General features: G+C 46.0%; 2 protein-coding genes across 4 annotated transcripts in view; both read left to right on the top strand.

Moving 5' to 3' along the window:
• The first annotated feature begins 3,413 nt into the window (after positions 1-3,413).
• CENPA (centromere protein A) lies at positions 3,414-24,451 on the top strand. Of its 2 annotated transcripts, none has more exons than XM_053291698.1 (5): positions 3,414-3,737; positions 8,968-9,156; positions 12,319-12,425; positions 19,410-19,487; positions 23,277-24,451. In XM_053291698.1, exons 2-5 carry the CDS (start codon positions 8,973-8,975, stop codon positions 23,409-23,411), a joined length of 504 nt encoding a protein of 167 aa, XP_053147673.1. In that variant the 5' UTR covers positions 3,414-3,737; positions 8,968-8,972; the 3' UTR covers positions 23,412-24,451. The 2 variants fall into 2 exon arrangements, with proteins under 2 accessions (XP_053147673.1, XP_053147674.1); XM_053291699.1 differs by having other exon boundaries at positions 3,727-3,834.
• A 2,611-nt stretch (positions 24,452-27,062) lies between these two features.
• The window catches only part of LOC128343084 (steroid 21-hydroxylase), a 40,147-nt gene continuing 39,602 nt past the window's right edge, over positions 27,063-27,607 (top strand). The window contains exon 1 of one of the 2 annotated variants that reach the window (XM_053291590.1): positions 27,063-27,398. In XM_053291590.1, the coding sequence (XP_053147565.1) occupies positions 27,104-27,398 (295 nt within the window). In that variant the 5' untranslated portion in view covers positions 27,063-27,103. The remainder of the gene's footprint in view (positions 27,399-27,607) is intronic. The other variant, XM_053291589.1, reaches the window with a different exon arrangement.

Raw genomic sequence — 27,607 nt, 5'->3', positions numbered from 1 at the left:
CGAAGGATGTCAGGGACAAGGTTGTAGACCTGCACAAGGCTGGACTGGGCTACAAGACTATTGCCAAGCAGCTTGGTGAGAAGGTGACTACAGTTGGCACGATAACTCGCAAATGGAAGAAACACAAAATAACTGTCAATCTCCCTCGGTCTGGGGCTCCATGCAAGATCTCACCTCGTGGAGTTGCAATGATCATGAGAACGGTGACAAAGCAGCCCAGAACTACATGGGGAGAACTTGTCAATGATCTCAGGGCAGCTGGAACCATAGTCACCAAGAAAACAATTGATAACACACTACGCTGTGAAGGACTGAAATCTTGCAGTGCCCGCAAGGTCCCCCTGCTCAAGGCAGTACATGTACAGGCCCGTCTGCAGTTTGCCAATGCACATCTGAATGATCCAGAGGAGAACTGGGCGAAAGTGTTGTGGTCAGATGAGACCAAAATCGAGCTCTTTGGCATCAACTCAAATCACCGTGTGTGGAGGAGGAGGAATGCTGCCTATGAGCCCAAGAACACCAGCCCCACCGTCAAACATGGAGGTGGACACATTATGCTTTGGTGGTGTTTTTCTGCTAAGGGGACAGGACACCTTCACCGCATCGAAGGGACGATGGACGGGACCATGTACCGTCAGATCTTGGGTGAGCACCTCCTTCCCTCAGCCAGGGCATTGAGAATGGGTCGTGGATGGGTATTCCAGCATGACAATGACCCAAAACACACAGCCAAGGCAACAAAGGAGTGGCTCAAGAAGAAGCACATGAAGGTCCTGGAGTGGCCCAGCCAGTCTCCAGACCTTAATCCCATAGAAAATCTGTGGAGGGAGCTGAAGGTTCGGGTTGCCAAACATCAGCCTCGAAACCTTTCTGACTTGGAGAGGATCTGCAAAGAGGAGTGGGACAACATCCCTCCTGGGTTGTGTGCAAACCTGGTGGCCAACTACAAGAAACGTCTGACCTCTGTGATTGCCAACAAGAGTTTTGCCACCAAGTACTAAGACATCTTTTGTGAAGGGATCGAATACTTATTTCCCTCACTACAATGCAAATCCATCGCTGACTTTTGGGCACTGGGCTTTTGAGGGTTTGTTTGTTGTTATTCTGTCTCTCACAGCTACAATAAACCTACCATTCCAATTATAGCCTGGTCATTTCTGTGTCAGAGGGCAAACGGACAAAATCAGCAGGGGATCAGATACTTATTTCCCTCACTGTAAGACAGACACCAGCAACAGCCACTGGAGGTATGCTATACTGGGAATGGATAGGACCAGTTGCTCTCCCCCTGCTCAGTAAAGAGAATCACCACTTTTAAAACGTGCCGCTCTTTGTTCAGTTAGCAGGGGCCTACTACTCATGTAGCTTTGGCTCTTTTGTTCTCTCAGGATGAGAAGAACAGTGAAAGAATAGAATGTTTTGCAGGAAAAATAGAGTTGGTATGAATGGGCAAAGTGGTACCAAAACTGTGAATTTAAGAAATCCATGATACCTTAACTGAATCTGCAGATGTTCTGCAATGTGTGCCAGCCTTCCCACTTCTTCACACACACTCTGTTGCTACTCTGTATGTGCCTGTTTTCCATGTGGATATGTGTGTATTAGGGATGTGCACGAAATGCATTTTGTATATTAGGTATGTGCATGAAATGCATTTTGTTTTCAGCTCAAAGCACAACGCAAATGGCCAAAACAGCAGTTGATCTGGCTGCTTCGATGAAATAAAACCATTTTTAACGTTTTGAGCTTCAGCCATAAGGAACAATGGGGAAACTCAAAACACACCGGTGCTCCCCATGAGTATATCCTAGGGACACCAAAGAGGGTTGGGTGATAGGTCATGATGGGTGCTACCTACCACCTGTATATTAGTAATGGCTACATAGAGCCTGCATGTCCAGTGTCAATATACCTCTGAATAGTGAATACTAGCTGTTGGGGGTGGGATGTGACACCAGGAGAAGGCTCTTGCCTTCATGCCCTTTTTGTGAGCTTACCAGAGGCATCTGACAGGCTGCTATTGGAAGCAAGACGTTGGGCTAGACAGATCTTTATAGTTTCCTGATGGGTGGATTATGTAGTGGAGCCAGAGTGGTGTAGTGGTTAGAGTGCTGAACTGGGACCTGGGAGACCTGAGTTCAAATCCCCATTCAGCCATGAGACTTGCTGGATGACTCTGGGTCAGTCACTTCTCTCTCAGCCTAACCTACTTCACAGGGTTGTCGTGAGGAGAAACTTAAGTATGTAGTACACCGCTCTGGGCTCCTTGGAGGAAGAGTGGGGTATAAAATGTAAAAAATATAAACAAATAAATAAATATCCATCTCTTGGTGCAACAGTGAACTCTAGTCAATGAAAACATATTCTGTAAATCTGTTAGTCTTTTAAAGTGCCACTAGTCTTTGTTAGCTTTACAGTAAAAACAGGGGGTGGGTGGGATGAGCTGTATTTGGTCCATAAGAACAACAAAACCAAAAGTAGGGCAACACTTTTATTAAAGCTTTGGGGTTGTTCCATCATGCCCACCCCATCTAGTCATCCCTCCACCCCCCCTATTTTGCTTAACATCCAACCTGAAGATTTTTGGGGAACCCCAAAGTTTGCTCACCACTTTGTGATATGTATTATGCATTTAGTATGTGACTTGATATCTTGTCTTCTCAAAAGGCAGCAAATAGTAATTATTACAAAAGCACATCATTTTAAATAAAAGTACACAAGTCACAGATAAAATACAGCAGCTCAAAAAAACACACAACACTCTAAAGGAAAAGTTGTGCTCTAGAGTCGGTGTCGAGTCGACTCCTGGCGACCACGTTTGTCCTAATAAAGATACGAGCCTGCTTTGGTTTTTAGAACGCTTACCGAGTGATCCCTATGCCTTGGAAGTAAGGGCCACAGAACTGAATGGGGCTTACTCCCAGGTAAACGTGTGCAGGGAGAAGAGCAGCTTTTGCTATTACTACTATTAAGGATATTTTTATACCGCCCTTCAACCAAAGTTCTCAAAGCGGTTTACATAGAAAAATAAATAATACAATAATAATATCACCTCCATGCATGCAGGCATGCATACTCGGAGGTAAGCCTCACTGCCCCATCCGGTGATCAACGCCCAAGCCCAACACTCGAACACTTCTCTCCACGGTCTCTAACTGGCTACAAGTACAACAGAGGTTGCGGGGGCATGCTTGAGGAAGCGGAGCAGAACAAAGTGATTCTTTGATTGGGTGGACTGCCCGCCTGTCTCTCATAATGTACCAATCCTCATAATGCACACAGATGCAGCTCGCGCCTGTTCTCTGTCTTGTCTCCTCATTGGCCGTTTTTTCTCCAGCTGTACCTTGTCCCCTCCTCCATCCCGCTTGGCGATTCGAAAGGAGCTGAACGTAACGCTTAAGGAGCGGATAGGCTGGCATCCTAGAAAGAGGCGGGGCTTGAATTGTGGCGCGCGGCATGAATTTATCGCGAGGAGGAAAAGAGAAGGTCCTGCCGGAAAGCCTTTAGCAGAAACAGGTCCTGCCAAAGCAGTAGCTGCTGGAGGCGAGAGCAACGTTGTAGTGCTGCTCCTTCTCTGTTTCTGTGGATTATGACGTCACAGTCGCTACTGCGGGAGAGAACTCAGATGTTCTAGACTTCAAACGTCCCTAACCTCGTTCCGATCACACCCGAGCGGCGGATTCTGTCATCGGTCGGTTGCTTCGTTCTCATCCATCGTAGTGTGACGTCAGGTAGAGGTAGGGCCTCCAGTTCCTGCGCAATGCGGTCTGTAGGAGATGTCTTTTTCTTCACCCAGAACACTCATTGCAAAACAAGAAACATAATTCTGAAGTGGTGTGTGCATATCTTACTACATCATTGTAAAAAGGAGCCATATTTTACAACGTGATTGTAACATATTGCATTTTCATACCGTATATATTCGATGTAGTTCTGTAAAACTCATATAGTTCAATCAATCTCTCTTTTAATAGGGCAAAAGCCACAATATATAGCCCCATTAAAATGTAATTAATATATAAGTTGCATGTTGCAATCTTTGCTTGATTAAAAGAAAACTTACCAGCGTGGTGTAGTGGTTAGAGTGCTGGACTAGGACCGGGGATACCCAAGTTCAAATCCCCATTCAGCCATAAAACTAGCTGGGTGACTCTGGGCCAGTCACTTCTCTCTCAGCCTAGCCTACTTCACAGGGTTGTTGTGAAAGAGAAACTCAAGTATGTAGTACCCTGCTCTGGGCTCCTTGTAGGAAGAGCGGGATATAAATGTAAATAATAATAATAATAAATAATAATAATAATAATAATAATTTGAATTGGTCACATTGTGTATATTTACACATGAGAGAAAAACCAACATTTCTAAAGGGAAAGAAAGTACATGTGGTTTTTTTATTTTTGTTTTTAGATTATGTGTTCAAATGTCACTTGTACTGACTGTTATGGAAGTGGAACATAGGAAGCTGCCTTATACTGAGTCAGACCATTGTTCCATCTAGTTCAATATTGTCAGCACTGACTGGCAGTAGCAGCTTTCCAGGATTTCTAGTAGGGATCTTTCCCAGTCCTATCTAAGATGCTCACAGGGACCTTCTGCTTGCAAACCTGGGACTTTCTGCATGCAAAGCAGATGCTCTACCATTGAGCTAAAAGATGGAGGAAACCCGATAGACAATATGCACATATAGACCTGTGACTGATTGATTGATTAAGTGCCATCAAGTCTGTGTCAATTCTTAGTGACCACATAGAAAGATTTTCTCCAGAATGATCTGTCTTCAATTTGGCCTTTAAGGTCTCTCAGTGGTGCATTCCTTGCTGTCGTAATTGAGTCCATCCACCTTGCTGCTGGTCGCCCTCTTCTTCTCTTGCTTTCAACTTTTCCCAGCATTATGGACTTCTCAAGGGAGCTGGGTCTTTGCATAATGTGTGTGAAGTATGATAGTTTGAGCCTGGTCATCTGTGCCTCGAGTGAAAATTCTGGATTTATTCTATGATCCATTTGTTTGTTTTCCTGGCTGTCCATGGTCTCCTCAAAAGTCTTCTCTAGCACCAAAGTTTAAAAGCATCGATACTTTTTCTGTCTTGCTTTTTCAAAGTCCAGCTTTCGCATCCATAGAGTATCATGGGAAAAACCATGGTCCGAACAATTCTAATCTTTGTAGGTATAGACACGTCACGGCATCTAAATATCCTTTCCAAGGCCTTCATTGCAACCTGACCAAGTGCTAGTCTGCAGTGCATTTCTTGACTGCTGCATCCTTTACTGTTGACGGTCGATCCTAAAAGGCAGAAGGTATCAGCCACTTCAGTGTCTTCATTGTCAATTCTGAGGCTGGTTGCTGTACCTGTTGTCATTAGTTTAGTCTTCTAAAGAACGCCTTCTTCGTCATGAATCCCATCGCCCATTGATATCATCAGGAGAGGTACGTCTGCATTTGCCACCCGCTCGTCTGGTGGCTACTCCGGGACGGACCTTCTTCGTTGCTGCCCCAAGGCTTTGGAATGCACTCCCTAGTGAAATTAGCCCCTGCTAACTGGGCAAAGAGGCACCTTTTACCATGGTGATTCTCTTTATTTAGCAGGGGGAGAGTATCTGGCCCTATCCACCCCCAGCACAGTACTTCCAGTGACTGTTGCTGGGGTCTATCTTATGTTTCTTTTTAGAATGTGAGCCCTTTGGGGACAGGGTTCCATCTTATTTATTTGTTTGTTATTTCTCGGTGTAAACCGCCCTGAGCCATTTTTGGAAGGGCAGTATAGAAATCAAATTATTATTATTATTATTATTATTATTATTATTATTATTATTATTATTATAAATAAGAGCCTCTCCATCTCTGACAGCTTTTAAAAAGTCTTTAAAGACTCATCTGTTCACCCAGGCTTTTAACTGATATTGTTTTGATTGTTTTAATGTTGTTTTTAGAATATTGTTTTAAAATTTTAAATTGTGTTTTAAATTTCTTGTTTGTTTTTGTTTTCAATTAATGTTTCTGGAACCAGTCTGTTTCACCATGTTTCGTCTGGACTGTGGCTTCCTGTCCTATGTATAGGTTTCTCATGAGAACAATGAGGTGTTCTGGGATGCCCATTTTCCTAAGGGTATTCCACAACTTGACATGGTCAACACAATCAGAGTCAATAAAGCACATATTGACTTCTTTGGCTTTCTCAATTATCCAGCGTGCATCAGCAATAAAGTCTCTTGTTCCTTGGCCTTTTTGAAACCAGCTTGAACATCCAGCATTTTTCTTTCCATGTACGGCTCTAATCTGCGCTGGATGATCCTGAGCATTATTTTGCTAGCATGTGAAATTAAGGATATTGTGCAATGGTTTGCTCAGTCTGTTAAGTCTCCTTTCTTTGGTATGGGTATGTAGACTGACCTTTTCCAATCTGTTGGCCACTGTGTTGTTCTCCAATTTGCTGGCATAGTTTGGTTAGAGCCTTGACTGATTCTTCTTCTGTTGCCTGCCATATTTCTGTAGCTATTCCATCAATTCCTGTAGCCTTGGTAATGACCCGGGTGCTGATCTAACTTCATCTTCCTGTACTAGAGGTTCTTGCAAGTAGGGAATATCTTCTAGAGTATCTTGGATGTTGATGTCCCTGCTGTACAGATTTTCAGAATACTCCTTCCATCTCTGTTTGATCTTCTCTGAGTCAGTTACTATCTGCCCTTTGGCATCCCTTAACATACCAATTCGAGGTTGGAACCTCCCTCTGAGTTCAGAGATCTTTTGGAAAACTTTCCTTGTTTTTCTGTGTCTATTTCCATTCTCAAGGTCTTTACAGAGTCATTGTACTATTGCTCCTTGTCTCTTCTAACAGCTTTCTGCAGTTCCCTATTAGGTTCCTGCATGAGGTCTTTATCTCATGCATGCTATACCATGCATAGCATATGCTTGGAAGTCGATGATTTGGTCCTAGTAGAATTACCCCAGGGGATCTGAGCCTTTGGCATGCACCACCATACTTACTACAAAGGCCAACTTTAATTTGTTAAAAACCTTAATCATTCGTGTGTAGGACCAGTAAACTATCCAGAAGTATACTGTGCTCCTGAGGAGCAAAGGCATGTGAACTAGAGGAGGGATCCCTGTAAGAGGTGGGATCTCTGTCCTGCCTTTTAATTTACAAAAAATAAATAAATGACTGAAGTGTAGGACATGACAAATATTTGTAAACTCATGTGTTGTGTGGAGAAAATGGACAGGGAGGCATAACATCGGCCCCCATAGAGACCAGCTCTGGCCTGTGAGGACTTTTGGGACCCTCCCCCTCTTTCCCAGGAGTACTGAAAGACCAGTGTGCCCTGAAAGGAAGGCAAGAAAGGATGTGTCCAGGCCAGGGAGCTTTTGTGCTTGGCTCCTGGAAAGACCAACAGCCTGAAACAACTTTAAATCTTCTGTAATTTGCTTCTTTTAATATTGTAAACCTCTTTGGGTGCCTTTGTCAAGTCAGAAAGGCTGTATAAAAATGTTGATGATGATAACAACAACTTTGTCTTGCTCTTCCATAATGCTAGAACTACTAACATTAGGAGAGGAGAGCTGGTTTTGTGGTAGCAAGCATGACTTGTCCCCTTAGCTAAGCAGGGTCCACCCTGGTTGCATATGAAAGGGAGACTAGAAGTGTGAGCACTGTAAGATATTCCCCTCAGGGGATGGAGCTGCTCTGGGAAGAGCAGAAGGTTCTAAGTTCCCTCCCTGGCTGCATCTCCAAGATAGGGCTGAGAGAGATTCCTGCCTGCAACCTTGGAGAAGCTGCTGCCAGTCTGTGAAGACAATACTGCGCTAGATAGACCAATGGTCTGACTCAGTATATGGCAGCTTCCTCTGTTCCTATATACTACTACTATGCATGTTTATATAGTGCATTTCAACAAATCATCTCAGTGTGGTTTACACAGAAAAATAAATAAAAAATAAAGATGACTATTCCCTGTCCCCAAAAGACTCACAATCTCAAAAGAAACAAGGTAAACACAAGCAACAACCACTTGAGGTATACTGTGCTGGGGTTGAAGAGGGACAGTTGCTCTTCTCCTGCTAAATATAAGAGAATCCCCACTTTAAAAGTTGTCTCTTTGCTACTCATGCTTTGTGATTAGGGATGTGCGCGGAACACCATTTGCAGTTTGTTTTGAACTTGAAACGGAATGCAAATCCTGGATAGTGCCAACAGAACAAGCTTGGAACACTCGTAATGTTCCGAGCACTATTTTGGACTCCAAAATGGTACTCTTCTGGCCTCTGAGCACTTGCAGCAGTCTTTTGCTTAGTGCTGCTGAACACACAAATGGCTGCCACTTGTGCGCAGAAGCCAGAAGAGCACCATTCTGGAGTCCAAAATGGCACCTGGGACATTGTGAGTGTTCCGATTTGGAACAAGGTTGTTCTGTTCCAAGCTAAGAACAGGGTCTTCATTTGAAGGGTGTTCTGTTCCAAGCTCGGAACACTCAAAACGGCCCGGTTTGCAGAAGGAATGTTACAATCGCAAACCGTTCTGCACATCCTTACTCATGATTGGCAGTAGGCTCCATTCATTCATTCATTCGATTTCTATACCGCCCTTCCAAAAATGGCTCAGGGCGGCTTACACAGAGAAATAATAAATAAATAAGAAGATGGATGATTGGCTCAGTATTGTCTACTGACTGGCAGCAGCTCTCCAGAATTTCATGCAAGGGTGTCTTCTAGCCCTCCCTGGAGGTGTCCTGATACCTTCTGCATGCAGATCGGATGCTCTAGCACTGTGCTGTGACCTTCATTCCTGAATACCACTGGGGACCCTCAACAGGAGAGGGTTATTGCCTTTTGTTCAAGCTTGTGGGCTTCTTGGAGGTCACTGATTGTAGGGAAACCAACCTCTGGCCAGGTCCAGCCACACTCTTGTTAAGAACTGGAGCCCTGTGACTTTGCTGAGCCAGGGCATGTGCTTAACGGTCTGTTCTTCTTGCCAGACATCATGCGGCGTGGCTTACCTGCTGGCCCCAGTTCTAGAAGAACCCCCTCAACCCCCCCTTCACGCCGTGGACGTGGGCGGTCTCCTGGACGTGGGCGACCTGCTGGAACACCTCCAGGGCGCAGGCCGCCACCCCGAGCCTCTCCACGCCGTGCACGCCAGGAACAGCCTCCAGAAGTAGAGAGAGGTAAGAGGTGCTAAGCCCCATCATTGTGGATGACATAGGAAGCGGCCGTATACGGAGTCAGACCATTGGTCTATCTAGCTCAGTATTGTCTACCCAGACTGGCAGCGGCTTCTCCAAAGTTGCAGGCAAGAATCTCTCTCAGCTCTGTCTTGGAGAAGCCAGGGAGGGAACTTGGAGCCTTCTGCTCTTCCCAGAGTGGCTCCATCCCCTGAGGAGAGTATCTTGCAGTGCTCACACTTCTAGTCTCCCATTCATATGCAACCAGGGTGGGCCCTGCTTAGCTAGGGGGGACAAGTCATGCTTACCACAAGACCAGCTGGTGGCCGTCCTTTGCTTCTTCATACCCCTCTTCTGATAGTCACCAGTTTTTCTCTTCCATCCTACTGCCACTATGCAAGATTTGGCACAACCCAGACCCCCCAGATTTTTGGAAATTTCTAGGTTGGTGAGAAGTAGAATCCTAGAAAGTTGGAAGGGGCCTTGGAGGCCTTTTGGTCCAGCTCTGTGCTCAGTACAGATAACTGCTATAGCAACCTTGACACATGCCTGTCCAGCCTCCGTTTTGATAATCTCTAGCAAAGGAGAGCCCTCCACTTCCCAAGGCAGACAGTTCTGCTGTCAAATGATTCTTACAGCTAGGAAATGCCTCCTAATGTCTAGCCTAAATCTAGTTCCTAGTGATCCCCACTACTATTTATACTGCATTTCAACAAACAGTTCACAAAGCGGTTTGCATAGAAAAAAGAATTAACAAAACGGCTCCCTGTCCTCCAAGGATTCATAGTCTAGAAAGAAACACGTTAGACAGCAGCAGCCACTAGAGGGTAGTGATGTGCATGCCCCCCAAACCGGTCCGGATGGGCACGACGTGTGACGTGTAGGGAGCGCGCACGCGGCGGCCACAAATGTGCACTCGCGTCAGAACGGGCGCATGCGTGGAGCGTGTTTGAGCTTGATCGGGCTAACGATGGGGCCAGGGGTGGCAGGGAGGAACGCTGCCGCCCCAGAAACTTTTGCAAAAGTCACAGTGCCGGAGGGGGAAGAGCAGCAAGGGGGTAAGTACTACCCCCCCGCCCTTAAAGCTACAACCCCCCTCCGTGCCGAGCCGCCGGACCGGCTCGGAACTGGACCGGTTCGGAGGCCTCCAGAATGGCCTCCGGAACAGTTCGGGCACACCCCTACTAGAAGGATGCTATGTTGGGGGCTAATTAGGGCGAGTAGCTCTCCCATGCTCAGTATAAAGAGAATCACCACTTTGGTAGGTGCCTCTTTGCCCAGTTTGCAATGAATTTCAGCCTACCTGGAGATGCTGCCAGGGACTGCACGTGGGACCTTCTGTATGCAAAACAGGGACTCTCCCACTGAGCTATGACCCATAGGAACATAGGAAGCTGCCATATACCGAGTCAGACCATTGGTCCATCTAGCTCAGTATTGTCTACACAGACTAGCAGTGGCTTCTCCAAGGTTGCAGGCAGGAATCTCTCTCAGCCCTATCTTGGAGATGATGCCGGGGGGGGGGAACTTGGGACCTAGATGCTCTTCCCAGAGTGGCTCCATCTCCTGAGGGGAATATCTTCCAGTGCTCACACATGTAGTCTCCCATTCAAATGCAAACCAGGGTGGACCCTGCTTAGCAAAGGTATTGAAAGTGGTGTGGAGAAAGGGTGATTGTCAGGAACCATTTTTCCTCTCCCCTCATGCCTCCCACTGCCTCCTACCATCTCAGTCAGAGCAGCTCTTCAGGACCAATTTGACCCTTGCGGCCTTTGCAAGGGGTGCCTCTCCTCACACACCTGGCAAAGCTTGCTAGAAGCACGAGGAGAGAAAAGAAGGCTCCTGGCAACCTCCCCTCCTCCACATCACTCCCAAAGCTTGCCAGGGTTGGTTTCAAAGCGAGACTGGTCCCCCACCAGGATCATTGGGCAAGGCATTTGGTACCCCATCTCAAGCACTGCAGTACTTTGGGATGCCCTTGAATCCCACGGAAGGCATAACTGTGCGAGAAATGAAACTGTTCTTGTGCCTGCTTTCATCACTTCTAGCCCATTTCAAGGTTTATTCCATCCAGAATTAAAATTATGGCCACCTTGACACAAACAAGGTCAGAGGAACATTTCAGATTCCCATGTGCCCACGTCAAATCTCTTGTCTAAGCCCTGATTTATAGGGTCAGCACCCAAAACTTTAATTCATGTACACTTTCAGGACATTTGCTTGAGAAAGTTAGCTTGGTGTAGCGTTAGAATGTTGGGCCAGGACAACACAGGTCTGAATCCCCTCTCAGCCATGGATGGGTCTTGTGGTAGCAAGCATGACTTGCCCCCTTAGCTAAGCAGGGTCCACCCTGGTTGCATATGGATGGGAGACTAGATGTGTGAGCACTGTAAGATATTCCCCTTAGGACAGGGTTTCTTAACTTTGGGCCCCCAGATGTTGTTGAACTACAACTCCCAGAATCCCCAGACATGGCCTTTGTGGCTGGGGATTCTGGGAGTTGTATTCCAACAACATCTGGGGGCCCAAGGTTAAGAAACCCTGCCTTAGGAGATGGAGCCACACTGGGAAGAGCAGAAGGTTCCAAGTTCTGTCCCTGGCTTCTCCAAGATAGGGCTGAGAGAGATTCCTGCCTAAAACCTTGTAGAAGCCATTGCCAGTTTGTGTAGACAACACTGTGCTAGATGGACTAGTTTGTTTGTTTGTTTGTTTGTTTGTTTGTTTATTTATATACCGCCCTTCCGAAATGGCTCAGGGCGGTTTACAATTAAAACAGAAAACATTAAAAACAATTAAAACAGAGATACAAATATAAATACCAATTTAAAACAACTTAAAAAAGAATTAAACTATCTATAATAGTTTAATATAGTATAATATATAGTATAAGGCAGCTTCCTATGTTCCTATGGGCCATAGCTCATGGGAGATCCTCTGCTTGGCATACAAAGGTTCCCACATTCAGTCTCTGGCAGCGTCTCCAGATAGGTTGAAATTAGGAACATTTAATTTCCTGATTAATTAAACTTAATTAAGCTGGTTCTCTAAACGGATTCTTTACCTGATTCTCTAAACCTAAGGGAATCACCATCCCACCACTGGGCTTCCCAGGCCTCTTTTCCTGCAACTGATATGGCATGCTGTGGTGATTTCCTTCTCACGCAGTGCGGCGGCGGCGAAGGTACCGACCTGGCCAGCGGGCTATGCTGGAGATCCGGAAGTACCAGAAAAGCACCAACCTGCTCATCCGCAAGCTGCCCTTTGCCCGTGTGGTGAGTTCATGTGACAGCCATGTGCTGATATCGTGTGTCCCCAGGCCTATCCTGATGGTGCTTTTCCTTGATTTTTCTTGCTATGTGTGTCATTAAGTGCTCAAACATGACCCCAGGCCCAGGGTTGACTTGATTTAAATCAAATTGATTTAAATCACTTCACAGAAGGACTCAACTTTAGCTTACTTTCCAGTAGGCTTATGAGATCACTCGGCATTCCATGAGTCCGTGTGTGTGTGTGTCAACTTCGCAACGCCTGGACCAATATGAACCAAATTATGGTACAGTTGGAGGGACACATGGTGACACCACAATGGCATAGTTTGTGGTGATGTCATCCACCCTGATTCAAGATGGCAGACACGTGAACGTTTGAGGCTCAAGTGGGATAACTTGTGGAACGTCTAACCAATTTAAACCAAGCTATCTGGGCTGGGCGCAGAGCAGAACTTCCCGCTGGCCTGCCTGACACCGCCTCCTTCCGCTGGCGTGGCTCTGCTGGCTGGCTGGCCACCTCCTCCCCCGGCACAGCTTGGCCGGCCACCATGGCTGTTTTCTTCTCCCATCCCCATCGCGTATCCCCTGGCAGCTGCTCGCAAACTCTCGCGAGAGCTGCCACGCATGGGATTAGCAATGGGCACGCCTAGGAGAAATAAATATATAGATTAGGTACAGTTGTAGTGAGTGATACACAGGGACACTTCAATGGCATAGTTTGTGTTGATTTCATCTACCCCAATTCTAGATGGTGGACACGTGAACATTTGAGGCGCAAGAGATCTAGCTTGTGGACCTCGATTTGAACCAAATTTAGTCCAGTTGTCGGGATAGTGAAAGGGAAGTAGGCAGATTAGTTCTTACTAGAACAACTTCTAATTACTGAAATCACAATTTAAATGACCGGTCAGGAATATTCTATTTAATCCTCATTTTCTAGTAAAAGTACATTCTTGTCCAATATAACCGTAATACATATTTAGAGTTAGGTTTAGAATTCATTTTTAGAAAATAGGTACACACTTCTCATAATATGTTTCATTCGGGCAGCCAGGCCTTGCATTTCTTTGTTGCACTGCTTGTGTTTCACATGCATACCTGTCTTACCCACAGGTACAGGAACTTCATTCAAATATTCCCAAATGGGGACTCTTTTACAGCCTGCTGCCATAATAGGTGTTTCTCTTCTACAATGGATACACTCGGAAAACGTTTCCTCAGGACTGCATGAATATGTTCACTTTTTGGTTTCACATTCTATTACCCTCTCCTATCCCGTGCATTTATTTCCAGACTTCTCCTTCTTGGTCAGATCTATTCCATTCCCTGCCCCGCAATCCTCAATTCATTAGACTTTTTTAGCCAGATTCAGACATTATGCTGTATGAGTGTACAGATGTTTGTGTGAATGGTTACACTTGTGTTCATTTTAAAAGTGAAGCTGAATTCAGGCCTTTCAAATGCATTGCACAGCTAGGAAGTGGATTGCTGTACCTGCGTTCAACATAACATGTGAATGACTGTACCTTTGTACAGATCTGTACCTATGTGCATTCTACACTCGTATGAGTGTTGAACATAACATGTGACTGCGCCTAATGTCTTTGAACTTTTAGAGAGAGGGTGGCACGACTTGACTCTGTGTGTGTGTGCGCACACGTGCACTACATGTACACCACCTGCAGAATAGGATTGATCATGTCTCTTATGTCTCATCATCATATACTATTGTTAACATCGTGATGATATCTTTGACCTAGGTTCTTTTTAAAATAAATTGTTTAAGAAAAAAGCCAAAATCCAATTTAAATTTTAAAAATCTGATTTTTTAAAAACTGGATTTTTTTTTAAACCCATCTATTTTTATGAACCCAGGGAGGAGAGCAGGGTCTGCCCTGGTTGCATATGAATGGGAGGCTACATGTGAGCACTGTAAGATATTCCCCTCAATGGATGGAGTCGCTCTGGGAAGAGCAGAAGGTTTCAAGTTCCCTCCCTGGCAGCATCTCCAAGATAGGGCTGAGAGAGATTCCTGCCTACAACCTTGGAGAAGCCGCTGCCCATCTGTGTAGATGATACTGAGCTAGATGGACCAATGGTCTGACTCAGTATATGGCAGCTTCTGTGTTCCTATGGTCCTATGCTTAGATCCTGCTAGCAGTCCTGGTGTTGACTGAGAATCAGTTAGTGGGGACTAGAGGGCCGTTACAGTTGTAGCCCCTTGACTTTGGAATGACTTCCCAGAAGAGTTGTGTAATGCTCCCTCTGAATTTTTAAAAAGCATCTCCATTTTTTTGAGAGGCCTTTTAGTGTTTTATGCATCTCATATCTGGTGGTGTTTTTTTTTTAACTTTCTTGGTTTTAAATGGTTCTTGATTTTAGTTTTCATTAATTTTATATAGTTTTATCTGTCTGTCTATTTTTGTTAGCTGCCCTGAGCAGTATTGTCCTAGAGGGATATAAATATTATAAATAAACAATCAATGCATCTAGATACATGTCCCAATTTCTTGTGTCTCTGTCATCAGAGAGTTGAATAATTAAAAATATGGGTTCAGTTCTGGTTCAGGTTCATCAATATTTTTTTAGTTCTGCTTCAGCTCAGAAACCAGCTGAAAGCCATAGTTGTTAGAGCATTGGATTAGGACTTGGAAGACCCAAGTTCAAATCCCCATTCAGCCATGAAAGTAGTTGGGTGACTCGGGGCCCCAGTCACTCATCTCTCAACCTAAACTATTTCAGAGGATTGTTGTGTGTATGGTTATGTTTATCCTCACTGCTCTGGGCTTCTTGGATGAAGAATGGGATATAAACTTTTAAAAAAATAATCAGTTCAGAGATTTTGAACCAGTTTAGGAACATCGTCTACAGAATAATATCAATTTAACTTGTTTGCAATCTAAAGGGTTAATTTTCCCATGCACTGTGGTTTGATATAGATCAATGCCTCCACTTTTCTTTGGTTGTTTTGCTTTAAAAACGGCAGGGGGCGGTAGCTGCCAAGCTTTATCTTGATTTTTAATACAATCTACCTAAAATGTAATTTAGCCCTGTAATTTTTTTGGGGGGGTGCTAAGATGTACAACGTACAGTTTGTCTGACAGTGGTCACAGAAGGTCAAAACTATTTTTGCTTTTATTGCAAGAAAATAAAACAAGTAAGATGTGGCCAGTTGCTGGATTGTTCTTATAAGAAATGCAGCGTAGACACCAGCATCAGCTACTGGAAAGACTCTGGGCTGGAGCTGAATAGGTGTGACAGTTCTTCCTCTGCGAAGTCTAGGAAAGCCACCTTTTTAAGAACAGCCCTCCTGGGTCAGGCCCAAGGATGCCCATCTAGTCCAGCATCCTGTTTCACACAGTGGCCCACCAGATGCCTCAGGGGAGTCCACAGGCAGGAGTTGAGGGCATGCCCTCTCTCTTGCTGTTGTTCCCCTGCAACTGGGATTCAGAGGCATCTTGCCTCTGAGGCTGGAGGTGACCTATATCCACCAGACTAGTAGCTGTGGATAGACCTGCCCTCCATGCATTTGTCTAAGCCCCTTTTAAAGTTGTCCAAGCTGGTGGCCATCATTACATCCTGTGGCAGAGAGTTCCCTAGATTAAATTATGCACTGTGTGAAAAAGTACTTCCTTTTATCAGTCCTAAATTTCCTGGCCATCAGTTTCATGCGATGACCCCTGGTTCTAGAGTTGTGAGAGAGGAAGAGAAATTTCTCTCTACTCTATGCATAATTTTTTTTATACTTCTCTCATGTCTCCCCATAGTTGCCTCTTTTCCAAACTAAAAAGTGCCAGATGCTGTAGCCTTTCCTCATAAGGAAGGTGCTCCAGGCCCCTGAACATCTTGGTTGCCCTCTTCTGCACTTTTTTCAGTTCTACAATGTCCTTAAGATACAGTGACCAGAACAGTACGTAGTACTCCAAATGTGGCCACACCATAGATTTGTATAAGGGTATTATAATGTTGGTGTTTTTATTTTCAGTCCCCTTCCATATAATCCCTAGCATGGAATTTGCCTTTTCCACGGCTGCCGCATACTGAGTCAACACCTTCAGCTAGCTGCCCACCACAACCCCAAGAGTTCTCCCAATACTTTAAAAGGTGCTCTTTGTCCAGTTAGCAGGGATGGATACATAATATATTTTATCTTAAATAATTTTTATTGGATTGATTGATTGATTGCATTTTTGATACTGCCAAATGATAAAATCTCATGGTGGTTTATCAAAAAAGTAAAGCAATTAAAACAGTTAAATGTTGAGAGCAATTACAATATCACCCCAAAGCCTGGTTAAATAAGAGAAGCGAAAAGAGAGTTTGAGGAACATTTAGCTAAAAGCATCAAGGGGAATAACAAAAACTTCTTTAAATACATCAGAAGCAGGAAACCTGCCTGGGAGGCAGTTGGACCATTGGACAATGAGGGAGTGAAAGGGATTATTAAGGAGGATATGGAGGTTGCAGAGAAACTAAATGAGTTCTTTGCGTCTGTCCTCACAGCAGAGGATACTGAGCATATACCTGTTCCTGAACCAGGCTTTTTAGGGATGGAGGCTAGAGAGCTGAGTCATAGAAGTGACAAGGGATGATGTTCTAAACTGTCTGGAAAAACTGAAAGCTAACAAATCGCCAGGGCCGGATGGCATCCATCCAAGAGTCCTCAAAGAACTCAAATGTGAAATTGCCAACCTCCTTGCTAAAATATATAACTTATCCCTGCAATCTGGCTCTGTACCGGAGGACTGGAAAGTAGAAAATGTAACACTGATTTTTAAAAAGGGATCCATGGGTGATCCGGGAAATTACAGGCCGGTCAGCTTAACATCTGTTCCAGGCAAATTGATGGAAAGCATTCTCAAGGAAAAAATTGTTAAGCACATAGAAGAACAGGCTTTGCTGGGGGAGAACCAGCATGGCTTCTGCAAAGGTAAATCTTGCTTCATGAACTTTTTGGAGTCCACAAGTGTGTGGATAAAGGTGTTCCAGTTGACACAGTATACCTAAACTTCCAAAAAAACTTTTGACAAAGTTCCTCATCAAAGATTACTGAGGAAACTTAGCAGTCATGGGATAAGGGGACAAGTACATGTGTGGATTGCTAACTGGTTGAAGGACAGGAAACAGAGGGTAGGTATAAATGGAGAGTTTTCACAATGGAGGGAAGTAAGAAGTGGGGTCCCCCAGAGATCTATACTGTGATGGGTGCTTTTTAATTTATTCATAAAAGATCTAGAAGTTGGGGTAAGTAGCAGGGTGGCCAAATTTGCAGATGATACCAAACTCTTTCAGGTAGTAAAATCCAAAACAGATTGTGAGGAGCTCCAAAAGGATCTCTCCAAACTGGGTGAATGGGTGACAAAGTGGCAAATGAGATTAAATATTGGCAAGTGTAAAGTGATGCACGTTGGAACGAAAACCCCCAACTTCGAGTATATGCTGATGGGATCAGAGCTGTTGGTGACTGACCAGGAGAGGGATCTTTGGGTCGTGGTGGACAGCTCATTGAAAGTGTTGACTCAATATGTGTGGCAGCTGTGAAAAAGGCCAGTTCCATGCTAGGGATCATTAGGAAAGGGATTGAAAATAAAACGGCTAATATTCTAATGCCCTTATACAAAACTATGGTGCGGCCACACCTGGAGTACTGCATACAATTCTGGTCACCACATCTAAAAAAGGACATTGTACAACTGGAAAAGGTGCAGAAGAGGGCAACCAAGATGATCAGGGGCCTAGAGCACCTTTCTTATGAGACAAAGCTACAACACATGGGGCTACTTAGTTTAGAAAAAAGACGACTGAGGGGAGACATGATAGAGGTCTATAAAATTATGCAAGGTGTGGAGAAAGTGGATGGAGAGAAATTCTTCTCCCTCTCACATAACACTAGAACCAGGAGTCATCCAATGAAATTGATTGCCAGGAAATCTAGGACCAACAAATGGAAGTACTTTTTCACACAACACATAATCAGCTTGTGGAATTCACAAGATGTGGTGACAGCCAGCAACCTGGAAGGCTTTAAGAGGGGTTTGGATTACTTCATGGAGGAGAGGTCTATCATTGGCTACTAGTTGGAGGGCTATAGGTCACCTCCAGCCTCAAAGACAGGATGCTTCTGAGTACCAGTTGCAGCAGCAGGGGGAAGGGCATGCCCTCAACTCCTGCCTGTAGGCTTCCAGCAGCACCTGGTGGGCCACTGGGTGAAACAGGATGCTGGACTAGATGGGCCTTGGGCCAGATCCAGCAGGGCTGTTCTTATGTTCTTATATTCTAAATGGATGTTTTAATAAGGTCTTCCTAGCCACCTAATGGCACACCGGGAAATGACTTGACTAGCATGTTAGAGGTTGCCGGGTCAAATCCCCGCTGGTATGTTTCCCAGACTATGGGAAATGCATATATCAGCCAACAGCGGTATAGGAAGATGCTGAAAGGCATCGTATACTGTGCAGGAGACGGCAATGGTAAACCCCTCCTGCATTCTATTACAGACAACCCCTCCGGGCCTTTGTGGTCGCCAGGAGTCGACACCGACTTGACAGCAATTTACCTTTAAAGGCCACCAGAAATGTTAGCTCTCTTACTCCAACAGGGAGCACATCCCAAAGCTCAGGGGCAGCTGTAGAAAAGGCCCAACCCCAAGCTGCTGCCAAATAGCCCGGGCCTAAGCTGCTCAGGGCTTGTGTGTGTGTATATATACCGGCTGACGTCCTGCACAGCCCTCAGGGACATGTGTCCATTGGTGAAAGGGCGCTTTCGGAGCAAGGGGAGGGAGGGGAAAATGATCACGCTCTTGCACAGGAGTGCCCATGCTTCAGAAATGGGGAGGCTCGTGCTGCATGCATGCTTCCAACAAAAATCACACAACCACTGTTAGGATATCCGCTCTTCGCTCCATTTCTCTCTTTCTGCCCCACTTGATTTCTGTCATTCCCTCCTTGCAGGAGTTTGATCTTTGTCTGTTTTTATCCTGCCCCACAGGTGCGTGAGATCTGTCTGGATTTCACCCGGGGAGTTGACATGCAGTGGCAAGCTATGGCTTTGGAAGCTCTGCAAGAGGTCAGTGTGCTGGGAGACTGAAAAGGGGAGCTTGTTTGGGGGGTCACGAGGGCCTAGATCAGGCCTGCCCGACATAAGGCCTGGGAACCAGATCTGGCCTGCAGGGACGTTTTTGAAGGCCCGCAGGTAGAAATATCCTGCAGCAACAGCACTCTAGAAAGGCAGACAATCACCCTTTGGGTCAGTTACAGTGACTGAACAGGAACAGGGCGTATTTTCTGGCCACTATAGTTAAAATTGTAAGTCCCTTGACAAAGAGAAAAGATCCACCAGAAACAAATAATTTGCTTTCATTAATATATGTAATAATTACTTTCACTGTATTGATGTGTTGAAAATTGACCTCAGCCCTTGAATACCATGTCTTGGTTGGTTCCAGCCCACCCAAGTTGGGTCCATTTGAGTTGTGCAGCCCTGGCCTAGATGAACCCTTTTGCCATTAAGACTGGCTGCCGCCTTCAATGCTGATTTTGCTCCTGCTGCTCCTCAGTCTGTGTAGGTTAGACCATGTGCCCCATGAAAAGGATCTTCGTCCTTTGTGCAGCTGGAAAGGGAAGAGAGGGCATGTTGTGCACCAAAGTCCTCCCTACACTCTGTGTGTGCTTTGGAGCTACACCGGAGCGAGGAAGAGTTTAGCCACACTGCCCTCTGGGAGGCTCTCTTGTTCTTGAGCCACTATTAGTTCTGGCAGAAGAGCAAGAAAACACAAACAACGGCTTTATGAGAAAGGGGGATTTTTATTTATCTATTCAAAGCATAACAGATGAGCCTAAAAGGTGGTGTGGTGTGTGTGCGCGCACACACATAGGCTAAAAGCTAACAGTTCCTAACATCCCAGGGAGTAAGGAGGGGAACTCAGGCGAACTGAGCAGGAGGAAGGAGGGGAAGGCTGGAGAGATCAAAGAGGCATTGAGAGGCATCATTACCGGTTTCTTGTGCAGCTTTTGGGATGAGCAGATGGATGCTGGGGTGCGAGGCTTGTGATTGTTGAGGGTGGGCCATGGATGTGCATGCAGGGCTTGGACTAGGTCTGGAATTTGGTAGGTAGACACTTGCTATACCCCGATTCCCCTCTGCAGGAGAATCGCTGACAGAGCTGTTGTCTCTGCTGGGCTTTGCTAGCTGGGTGGCTTGGCAGATCTTACAAGAGTTTCTGGGGAGGTCCAAGAGCAGCTCATTGAGTCCATGTCTCACAACCACCCCATCTTTATACGTCTCCAGTTGTTTGATCAGAACGTAATGTTCTTTGAACCATAACATGCATCTGGCATTGACTGCACAATGTGTCATGCATTGTCATAAAGGTGTAATTCAGGTGTCAAATGTCCCCAAACTCTCAAGGAGATGCCTCTGGGGAGGCCACAGGCAGGAGTTGAGGGCATGTCCTCTCTCTTGCTGTTGTTCCCCTGCAACTGGGATTGTTGTTCCCCTGCAACTCTCAAGGATAGTACATCCTGAACATTTCATAAGAACAGCCCTGCTGGATCAGGCACAAGGCCCATCTAGTCCAGCATCCTATTTCACACAGTGGCCCAGCAGATGCCTCTGGGGAGCCCACAGGCAAGAGGTGTGCATGCCCTCTCTCCTGCTGTGGCTCCTCTGCAACTGGCCTTGAGAGGCATCATGCCTCTGAGGCTGGAGATGGCCCACAGCCACCAGACTAGTAGCCATTGATAGACCTGTCCATCATGAATCTGCCTAAGCCCCTTTTAAAGCCATCCAAGCTGGTGGCCATCAGCACATCCCATGGCAAAGAATTCCACAGATTAATTATGTGTTGTGTGAAAAAGTACTTCCTCTTATACTTCTCTTGACCTTCAGTTTCATGGGGTGACCCCTGGTTCTAGTGTTGTGAGAGAGGGAGCTGTTATCAGTCCTGCTTTGTTTTCAGAACAAGTGTTCCTCAAACCCAAAACATCTTAAATCAGAGTCTGTGTTCTTTAGTAATCCAAGTTTCAGGCATTTCAGTGATGCCAAGAAAAAGGGGAGAGAGGGGAGGAAGAAGAAGATTGGGGTGCTTGTGTGTTATACAGTTAATCTATGTCTTACTAGCTCAAGGTACTTGTTCAAAGCATAATAAAGGATGTGCATGCCCTTTTTCTTTGCATATTTCTATATAAAGGGTTCTGTATTTCTGTATAAAGTAATATAGGCAATCAAGGCCCTAATGCCAGGCTGATACAAACAAAGCATACATTCCAAAGAGATGTAGGTAATAAGACAGTGTTTCAGAGGGACTACAAGCAAGTCAAGCTAAGTGGTCTTTTCCAGGTTTCAGCAAGTTCATGCAGAGTTAAGCATTCTCTTGGCCAGGGTCTCTTGCTCCCCAAATAGGCCAGGCAACTACCTTTGCGGTTAGCCTAACAGTTCTTGGTACAGATGCCAGCTAAATTAGCTGGCACATAACAGGCACTGCTTCCTCACTTCCTGGGAACCTGGTGAGAGGGACTTTTCTCTGGGTCCTCTGGAACATGCAGCAGACTGGCAGAGAAGGGTGGGCCATGGCCAGCCTGACCTTCTCAATTTGCAGAGGGTCCCTGGAAAGACAGGCTGCAGTGCAAACCTCCCTTCTTGGGGCCTGAAAGAGCATTGGGGTTGCAGAGTGTTTAATTAAACTTCCCCAGACAGAGGAGGAGGCAGTATTGGTGGCCAGTCAAGTAGGTTTCTGGGCTGTGAATCGAAGGGGGATTTGTACAGGCAGGCACAGAGAGAGAGAAATCGACCGGCTCAGTCTTCTTCCTGAAGGAATAGATGTCACACTGCTTTCTTACTGGTGGATGCTGGAGTGATGCATATGTTTTGGAGCTTTACATAGACGTTTTTACTCTGCTTATGGGCCAACAAAGCTCCCAGAGTGGCTTGCATATAATCAATAAAAATAATAGGGAACGATAAAAACAATAAATGGCACATTTGGTCTTTAACGAGTTGGCGGTGCTGCTGCTTCTTCTCAGTGGCTGCTTCTTCTCCTGCTCAAAGAGACTATTTTTAATTTATTTATCAAACTGCTATACTGCCCAAACGTTTCGTCTCTGGGCGGTTAAGAATGGGCTATAGCTCAGTAGTGGAGCATCAGCTTTGCCTGCAAAGAAGTCCCAGGTTTAATCCCTGGCATCAACAGGCTGGGAAGGAACCCTGCCTGAAGCCCTGAGGAGTGGCTGTTGGGCATTGTTAGACCACTGTTCTTCATTGCAAGGCCTGGGAGCCAGTGGCAGCTCCCATTGATGCCAAGTGTGGCTTCCTGGCTGTTTATTCAAGCTGGGCAAAAGATTTAGCCAATGCACATAGTCTGCATAGATGCTGTGCAGCAGCAACCTTATCCACTGTGCATTGCTACACTTTCCCCAGAGCTGCTGGGGCTCCTTCAAGGGAAAGCACCCACTCAAGGAGAGGAGAGCTGGTCTTGTGGTAGCAAGCATGACTTGTCCCCTTAGCTAAGCAGGGTCCACTCTGGTTGCATATGAATGGGAAACTAGAAGTGTGAGCACTGTCAGATATTCCCCTCAGGGTGGAGCCACTCTGGGAAGAGCAGAAGGTTTCAAGTTCCCTCCCTGGTTTCTCCAAGATAGAGATGAGAAAGACTCCTACCTGCAACCTTGGAGAAGCCGCTGCCAGTCTGTGAAGACAATACTGAGCTAGATAGACCAATGGTCTGACTCGGTATATGGCAGCTTCCTGTGTTCCTAAGCCCCGGTGCCATCTTGGCAGGTGTGCATGGAGAACTGGTAAGTGTTGTCCTTCCTTGCCCAGCTTCCTCAGCTTTCCCCCCTCCTCTTGTCCTCTCTCCAGGCTGCTGAAGCTTTTCTTGTGCATCTGATGGAGGATGCCTACCTCTGTGCCCTCCATGCCAAACGCGTCACCCTCCACCCTAGAGATATACAGCTGGCTCGACGGATCCGTGGCATCCAGGAGGGCTTGGGCTAATGCCTCTCTCTTGTCCCCAAGCTGAGGATGCGTCTTCTAGGACTGGAAAGCTGGATGGAACATCTCTGAAAACCCAGAGGACACTGGGATCTGTTTCTGAGGTTGCATTCATTCTTTGGATCTAGAAGTCCCTGGTTGGCCAAGCACAGGCTGCCTCCTTCTCCTGGTTAGAACTCTGAGGAATTCTAACCCTTCTAGCTTTGCTCTTCAAAAGTGCCTTGGTTATAACTGGTGGAATTCAGTATGGTGAGAGGGTGCAAACTGATCATCATTGAAGTAGGATCATAGGTTATAATCTAGCCAAAAGCTGAGTACCGTTTATGCCTCATTTTTAACGGGAGCTGTTGAGCATGTGCATTCAAAGCAGAGGTATAAAAGTGTTTAACTTCTGGCAGGGATGTATCCATAGTTTTTACATAGAATTTTAAAGTTTTTTGACTTCTTAAAAGAGATTTTATATTTGCTCTTGTTGTTGTGCATGTATGTTCGCATGTGCTGCTGCTTCTTCCTCCTCTTTCCCTGTATGAACAGACACATTGGCCTTTCCCCATCTTCTCCCTACTGTTCACTTCCATGTCATCTATATTCCAACATTTTACCTCAGAAATAAAAGGAGGAGAATGGGGTGCATGTGGGGGAGTCATGCAATTGAAACTGAATGTGAAGAAGTCACCCAACCCAAAACAATGCTTCCTTATTCCCCGCCCTTACCTCATATTTCTGCCTCAGGAATGCAATCATGGAATAGGGGAAAGTCTCTCAATCAGTTCTGAGGGGAAAGCGAGCTTGCTTCACGCCTAATCCCTGCCAGAAGTTGTGGGATACAAATCCTGTCAAATTAAGCCAGTGAAGCCTCTGTGGTAAACTCTGTAACAAAACATTCTTACTTTTTCTCTCTTCATAAATGGAAGCAGAGATAGGACTTTTAAGTAGTGGCAAAATGTATTTGGAATGCATCCATGGTGAAGAAGTGTTTTCCATTTTATTTTTTTTAATCAAAATCTTTTATTTCAAAGTAGAATAAAATGGATTTGAACTTTTGTGTGTCTTCTCTGTCCATGGTGGTGGTGAGACCATGAGGCAATTCTCACGATCGGGCAAAATTAACGGGCAGAACTCACAGCCCCAACATGTGGTGATGGCTGCTATCTTAGATAGGTTTTTTCTTTTTAAATTAAACCATTTAAAATATTATAGTTGGAGAACTTAAATTTGGACAAGTTTGTGCAGGGTAGACCTATCAACAACACTTATCCATGGCAGGCACCTAAACATATTTTCTATGTCCACAGGCAGTATACCTCTCTGGGCAGATGGTGGGGAGAGACAGGAGATTTTTAAAAAAAAAAAACCTAGATCCTGCTTGCGAGTTTCCAGAGGCATATAGGTCACCACTGCCACAACTGGGACTAGACATGACCATTCTAATATTTTTAGCCTACTTTCCAGTAGGCTTATGAGATCACCCGACTGTGTGTGTGTATGTGTGTGTGTGTGTCCGTCCATGTGTCCCCCCATCAACTTCACAACGCCTGGACCAATATGAACCAAATTGGGTACAGTTGTAGGGACACCTCAACGGCGTCATTTGCGATTGTCATCCACCCCGATCCAAGTTGGTGGACTCATAAACTTTTGAGGTGTAAGTGGGCTAACTTGTGAACCGCTTAACCAATTTGAACCAAATTTGCTACAGCTGTAGAGACACATAGGCATGCCCAAATGGTGTAGTGTGTGACAATGTCATCCAACCCAGTTCAAGATGGCAGCCGCGTGAACATCTGAGGTGCAAGTGGGCTAATTTGTGGACTGTATAATCCATGTGAACCAAATTGGATACAGTTGCAGAGAGTGACACACAGGGACACCTCAGTCGCATAGTTTGTGATGACGTCATCCACCCTGATTCAAGATGGCAGACGCATAAACTTTGGAGATGCAAGTGGGCTAACTTGTGAACTGCTTAACCAATTTGAACCAAATTTGCTACAGCAGTTGGGACACATAGGGATAGTGATGTGCTTGAACCGGTCCGGAGGCCATTCTGTAAGCCTCCGGACCGGTCCGGCCTTGGGGCAGTTCGGGCGCTGGGGTGGGGGTCCCTTTAAGGGCGGGGGGAGGGTGTACCTACCCCTCCCTCTGCTTGTCCCCCACCGGCGTGCGTCCTTTTACCAAGCATTTGGGGCGGCAGGATACCTCCCTGCCGCCCTTTCCCCCTCTGGCAGCAAAAGGCTTCTGGTAGCCTTTTGCTCGCGCGTCATGTCTCCGCGATGTGCGTGGGTGTGACGTGCGCACGCGCAAAAGGCTACCAGAAGCCTTTTGCTGCTAGAGGGAGAAGGGGCGGCAGGGAGGTATCCTGCCACCCCAAATGCTTGGTAAACGGACGCGCGCCGGCGGGGGACAAGCGGAGGGAGAGGTAGGTACACCCTCCCCCTGCCCTTAAAGGGACCCCCACCCCAGTGCCAGACCGCAGCCCGTGGTTCCATGCACATCCCTACATAGGGACACCTCAACGGCATAGTTTGTGATTATCCCATCCACCGCGATCCAAGATGGTGGATGTGTAAACTTTTGAGGTACAAGTGGGATAACTTGTGAACCGCTTAACCGATTTGAACCACATTTGCTACAGCTGTAGGGACACATAGGGATGCCCACATGGCATAATGTGTGATGATGTCATCCACTCCAATTCAATTGGCGGACACGTAAACTTTTGAGGCACAAGTGGGCTAACTTGTGAAGAACTTACCCAATTTGAAACAAATTTGCTACAGCTGTAGAGACACATAGAGATGTCCCTGTGTAGTTTGTGATGATGTCATCCACCTTGATCCAAGATGGTGGATGTGTGAACTTTTGAAGCACAAGTGCACTAACTTGAGGACTGTCTAACCCATTGGAACCAAATTTGATACAGTTGTAGTGAGTGACACACAGGGGCACCTCAATGGTATAGTTTGTAATAATGTCATCCACCCTGATCCAAGATGGTGGATGCATGAACTTTTGAGGTGCAAGAGAGCTAACTTGTGGACCTCGATTTGAACCAAATTTAGTCCAGTTTTAGAGACAGTGAAAGGAAAGTAGGCTGATTAGCTCTTACTAGAACAACTTGTTATGGTATCTCACTGAAGAGTTTATAGCTAGTGCTATCTTCTGATGCGGTTTCTAGTTCCATGTTTAATCTAGTCATTGAACTGAAAGCACAAAAAGTTTGAGATGGCATCTCCAAGTATTTCAGGTCTCAGCCTGTGAGGGGAAGGCCACCATGCTCCTCAAAAGCCCCACGACCCCCAGCTTGCATTCCCTATGTAAAGGTGCAACCCTGAAGATAGTTTGCTCCCTGCCTCATTTTGATTTGGCTCAAGAGCCGGCCGCTTGAAGAAAAACAAAAGCCCGAAACAATGCACAAATACCCCCACCACCCAACGGCCTTCACATGATGTGGAATCATGCACACCCTTCCCCCATGTTTCCATGGCAACCAGAGAGACAAGAGTCAAGGAGAAAAGCCAACTTTTAAAATGATAGATTGGTCCACCCTGCCAAGGACGTTGACTAAAGCAGCCCTGCTCTCAGTGACTTTGCTTGGTTGTGGGGTGGGGGGAGAGGCTGGGGGTGGCAATGGTAGCTGGGGAGCTGGAATTACTGAGGCCTGTGGGTGGGAGACACTTGTGGGGAGGTGCTGCATGTGTCACTCCCCCCATGAGGAATGTTCCTGGACTTATAACGCCAGGAGGACCTCCGTCATGCCCTCTTCAGCGATGCTCATAACTGTTGTCTTGGTGCTCCTGGCTGTAGCCCTAGTCATCTGGCGGCATGTAGGACTGGGCCGGGGGAAGTTTGGGGGGGATCTGCCTGGCCCTCGGGCACTGCCCCTCATCGGAAACCTCCCCCACTTGTTCCATCCTGACCTTCCAATACACTTCCTCGAGTTAGCCCAGCAATACGGACCTATCTATCGGCTGCGCTTTGGGAGCAAAGGTGAGTGTGTGTGTGTGTGTGTGTGTGGAGAACAGGTAGGGTTGCCAACTCTGATTGCAGCTGTACCTGCAGACAACGTCTCCCCCCCCCCGGGCCAATATTTCCCCCAATATCGAGCCATTAAAAACTCCAGGATAGTCAATAGTCACCTGGAGAGAGATGCAAATTCCTGAAGACACCAAGTCAGTCCTGGAGAGCTGGCAACCCCA

Source organism: Hemicordylus capensis, chromosome 2, assembly GCF_027244095.1.
Source record: "Hemicordylus capensis ecotype Gifberg chromosome 2, rHemCap1.1.pri, whole genome shotgun sequence".
Classification (NCBI taxonomy): Eukaryota; Metazoa; Chordata; class Lepidosauria; order Squamata; family Cordylidae; genus Hemicordylus; species Hemicordylus capensis.
This window is presented reverse-complemented; position numbering and strand designations above follow the sequence as displayed.

Excerpts from the sequence above, each read along its gene's own strand:
- CENPA (XM_053291698.1), top strand. The coding sequence starts at position 8,973 with ATGCGGCGTGGCTTACCTGCTGGCCCCAGTTCTAGAAGAACCCCCTCA. Across the intron at positions 12,426-19,409 it reads AGCTGCCCTTTGCCCGTGTG|GTGCGTGAGATCTGTCTGGA; the intron begins GTGAGTTCATGT and ends CCTGCCCCACAG. Across the intron at positions 19,488-23,276 it reads CTTTGGAAGCTCTGCAAGAG|GCTGCTGAAGCTTTTCTTGT; the intron begins GTCAGTGTGCTG and ends TCCTCTCTCCAG.